This window comes from Panthera uncia, unplaced genomic scaffold, assembly GCF_023721935.1.
Source record: "Panthera uncia isolate 11264 unplaced genomic scaffold, Puncia_PCG_1.0 HiC_scaffold_2013, whole genome shotgun sequence".
Lineage (NCBI taxonomy): Eukaryota > Metazoa > Chordata > Mammalia > Carnivora > Felidae > Panthera > Panthera uncia.
Window position 1 is genome coordinate 12,786 of NW_026058705.1, and position 4,378 is coordinate 17,163.

A 4,378-nucleotide genomic window follows, 5' to 3' on the forward strand; every position below is an offset into this window, starting at 1 on the left:
AAGAAAGAAAGAAAGAAAGAAAGAAAGAAAGAAAGAAAGAAAGAAAGAAAATGGGCATCTGGCTGGGTCAGTGGGTAGAGCACACGACTCTTGATCTTAGGGTCCTGTGTTCAAGCCCCACACTGGGCATAGAGATTAGTTTCAAAAAATAAATAAATAAAGGTATTACCTATTAAAAGAAAATGGAATGTAACTAGAGATGCTGCTACCTTTAATTTGTGAATTGGCCACAAGAGTATCAACTTTAGCTCAACTTCAACCTCAACCTCTTTCCCATATTAAACATATCTGGCTGAACACATGGCAAACAAATCCTTTTTTTTTTTTCTTTGTTTTTCATGGCAATCAAAGATTAACCTCACTGGCAAGTCTGGGAATCATTTACAAATGTTCCAGAGAATCATCCACTAGAGAATGGCCAATCATGGAGCCTATGAAATTCAGGTCCACATTCAGGTAGGCACAATCAAGTCTCAATGGGCCTAGGTATCTAACTGTGTGGAATCAAGTTCTGTTCTATTAAGCGAAAGATTCATCAAACCCCATCTAAATACACTACCAAATAATTAACTCTATAGAAACAAAGTAAGACTTCAGAATCAAATTAAGTAGTTCTTAGCTTCTGAAATGCGTGAGCAAGTTCTGGTCAAAATTTGGGAACACACATAGTAAGTTAAAGATTAAAAAATCAAAATAAAAAGATTCCAGTGAAGGAAACAAACAACAAAACTAAAAGGTAACCTAAGGGATGGGAGAAGATATTTGCAAATTACATATCTTATAAAGGGTAGTATCTAAAATATAGAAAGAATGTATAAAACCCAACATGCAAAAAACAAATAATCAAATTAACAGATGGGCAGGGGCACCTAGCCAGTTCAGTCAGTAGAGCATATGACTCTTAATCTCAGGGTCCTGAGTTCAAGACCCACACTGGGCATGGAGCCTACTTAAAAACAGTTAAGAAAGGAAGGAAGGAAGGAAGGAAGAAGAAGAAGAAAAAGAAAGAAAGAAAGAAAGAAAGAAAGAAAGAAAGAAAGAAAGAAAGAAAAATGGGCAGAAGACATGAATAGGCATTTTTTCAGAGAAGACATACACACCAAAAAAAAAAAAAAAAAAGAAGAGGAAGACATATAAGCCAACACACATATGAAAACATGCTCAACATCACTCATCATCAGGGAAATGCAAATCAAAACTATAATGAGATATCACCCCACACCTGTTAGAATGGCTAAAATCAGTAACACAAGAAACAAGTGTTGGCATGGATGTGGAGAAAAAGGAACACACATATACGGGAATGCAAACTGGTGCACCTACTGTGGAAAACAGTATGGAGGTTCCTCAAAAAGTTAAAAATAGAACTATCCTACAATCCAGTATTTGCACTACTGGGTATTTACCCAAAAAATGCAAAAACATGAATTCAAAGGGATACATGCACCCCTATGTTTACTGCAGCATTGTTTACAATAGCCAAATTAGGAATCCGCCCAAGTACGCATGATAGATGAATGGATAAAAATGTGGTGTGTGTGTGTGTGTGTGTGTGTGTGCACGCGCGCACGCGCGCGTGTGTGCGTGTAGATAGATAGATATAATTGAGCCATAAAAAAGAATGAAATCTTGCCATTTGTAACCCCATGGATAGAACTAGAGAGTATAATGCTAAGTGAAATAAGTCAGTCAGAGAATGACAAATACCATAGAATTTCACTCATATGTGGAATTTAAAAATCAAAATGAGCAAAGGGAAAAAGAGAGGGAGGGAAATCAACAGACTCTTAACTACAAAGAACAAACTGATGGTTACCAGAGGGGAAGGTGGGTGGGGTTAAATAGGCGCTGGGGATTAAGGCTGCAGTTGTGATGGGCTGTTGAATCACTATACTGCACACCTGAAAATAATATAACACTGTATGTTAACTATACTGGAATTAAAATTAAAAAACTTAATTAAAGGGGCTCCTGGATGGCTCAGCCAGTTGAGCATCCAACTCTTGATCTTGGCTCAGGTCACGATCTCACGATTTGTGAGTTGGAGCCACACGTTGGGCTCTGCGCTAACAACAGGGAGCCTGCTTGCGATTATCTTTCTCCCCCTCTCTCTGTCCCTCCCCTGCTTGCTCTCTTTCTCAAAATAAATAAATAAACATTACAAGAAACTTAATTGAAAAAAGCATGCAAAACTAACAAATTAGAAACCCCATTTGCATAACAAGAGGAATTTTAATGTCCCTGAATAATTCCTTTAAATAAAATCTCACATGGATTTTATGATTAATTCTGCATTACTAAGCCATCTGACAGAGAAAGTGTAAATAGGCACCTAAAGCCAAGGAAGTCTCTAAAAGAAATCTCTGTGAAGGAAGACTAGAGCAGCATCAGGGCACCTGGTACAGGTGAGTGCAAAGTGACACCATCTCTGGATGTATTTCTGGAAAGAATGATACAATAAAGGACATTAGGAGAACCTGAGAGTGTTGAAGCATGTAGCACACGGCTTCTTCAAAGTAGGTCAGGTCTATGCTATCCAATTCCTTGGGAAGATCTTCAAAATTATAATAAGCTAACGCCAACGTGGCAAAGCCATGACCAGCCAGAAGGCTGGCTCTGTATTCCAACAGGCCCCCTCCAATTCCAAAGATGTCAATGATCCCTGGGAAAGGTCCAGGTCCTAGAGAATAGAATAATAGAAAGGAAAGGCATTATGCATTTAATGAATTTGTTTTCCTTTTAGAGATCTTTCTAAACTACTTAGTGGGTTCCTATGAATCAAAGGCAAAAATCTGCTCCCCAAGTTACTACTGAAATGGAATACAAGTACCTTGGAAAGAGGAAAATCTACAAAGGAAAATCTCCCTTCTCAGTGATGAGTTTATCCTCCATATGATTCTATAAATTATCTACAAGATTCTAAGAATTTTTGGTTGTCAGGGAGAGTAACAAAGTCTGTCATTAATGATTGCAGCATGGAAGGAGGAATTTCATGTTTCAGATAGTGTTGATTCACAGTGTCCTGTTAGGGGATGGGACATAAAATTAAGAATCTCGAAATAAAGCTTTATGTTGGGTTGCATCGACCCTTGGCTTTTGTGTGTGTGTGTGTACTGATATTTCAGATGTCTATCTAGAGAGAGGAAAGAAAAATAAATACCCAGAGATGACTTCAGGTGAGAAAGGCAGGGGAGTCTTAAGTGTGACCTGTGGCACCGAGGGGCATGAAGAAGTGGGGAAAACGCCTAATGCACCCAGGACACTAGAGAAGGATGACATGGCAATCCTTCCTTGATCGTTATCATTTTCCCTAAGACCAGTCGGGCTGATGAGATCTACAGAGTAGTTTTTAATAGCAAGGTGGACAACATGCCTACCCATTTATTTATTTATCTTTACCTTCGGAACAATACCCACCTCATTGAGATATTACGGAGATTAAAAGAGATTAAAAGACATAATGCCAGCAAAACGCGTAACACAGAGCCCAACATCTCAAAATACACACCCCGGTTTGTGCACTGGCTTAGCAATCATCAGCTTCTCTGTCCTTAGGGACGACTTAAATTCTCCCTAAAGCAGTACCGCAAACCACGGCCACCAGGGCACCCTGTCTGTCCCTCGTGCCTAGCACTCACCAGGCGGCAGGAAGAGCGTGCCGCGCACCCGGCCCGCGCGCACCGGCCCGCGCCGCACCCCCGGCCGCAGGAAGTCGCGCTCCAGCACCGTCCGGCTCAGGACCCGCCCGATGTCGGGCTCGTGGCCCTCGAGCACCTCCAGCTCCACGGCGAAGGGCGTCTGCACGTCCCGCTTCACAAACCGCCAAAAAGGCTTCTCGGGCTCCAGGGCCCAGAGCAGCCCCATGGGCTCGAGCCCCGTGAAGCTGCCGCCCAGCGCGGGCGCGCGCGCCAGGTCCAGGAGGCCGTCGGCGTCCGCTTGGTACAGCGCGCGGGCCCGGAAGAGCGCGCCCTTCTCGTCGCGCAGGGACGTGCGCAGCGTGACGGGCTGTCCCGGGGAGAGGCCGCGCACGGCGATGCGCACGGGCTCGTCCCATGCGCAGCGGCCCGCGGGCTCCAGCGTCACCGTAGCCGCCATCCTGATTACTGCGGAACAGCAAGGCCGTCTCCCCAGGGTCACGTGTCCGGCCAGGAGTCCCTCCACCTCCCGGGGAAGCAATTGCAATTGGAAACTTTGCGACCTTCAGATTGGGCGCTTGGACACGCTAAGCCGCTGTATGAAGTCAGCTAGAGTTTGTGAAAATCCACTAGTGTCTGATTGGAAGGAAGTATCTGCCAAAATAAGAGTTCATTATTATGCAATCCAGCGCAGTGAGTGTGGAAATAGACGTACCAAGACCGCTGAGATTGGGAAAGATACT

The 4,378-nt window shown here is 43.6% G+C and overlaps 1 protein-coding gene across 1 annotated transcript in view; it reads right to left on the reverse strand.

The window, feature by feature from the left end:
- The window catches only part of ACOT4 (acyl-CoA thioesterase 4), a 5,127-nt gene extending 1,014 nt beyond the window's left edge, over positions 1 to 4,113 (reverse strand). Inside the window, exons 1-2 of the mRNA XM_049623735.1 lie at positions 3,639 to 4,113; positions 2,478 to 2,680 (exon numbers count right to left, since the gene is read on the reverse strand). Coding sequence (XP_049479692.1) covers positions 2,478 to 2,680; positions 3,639 to 4,095 — 660 coding nt within the window. The 5' untranslated portion in view covers positions 4,096 to 4,113. The remainder of the gene's footprint in view (positions 1 to 2,477; positions 2,681 to 3,638) is intronic.
- Positions 4,114 to 4,378: the final 265 nt, after the last annotated feature.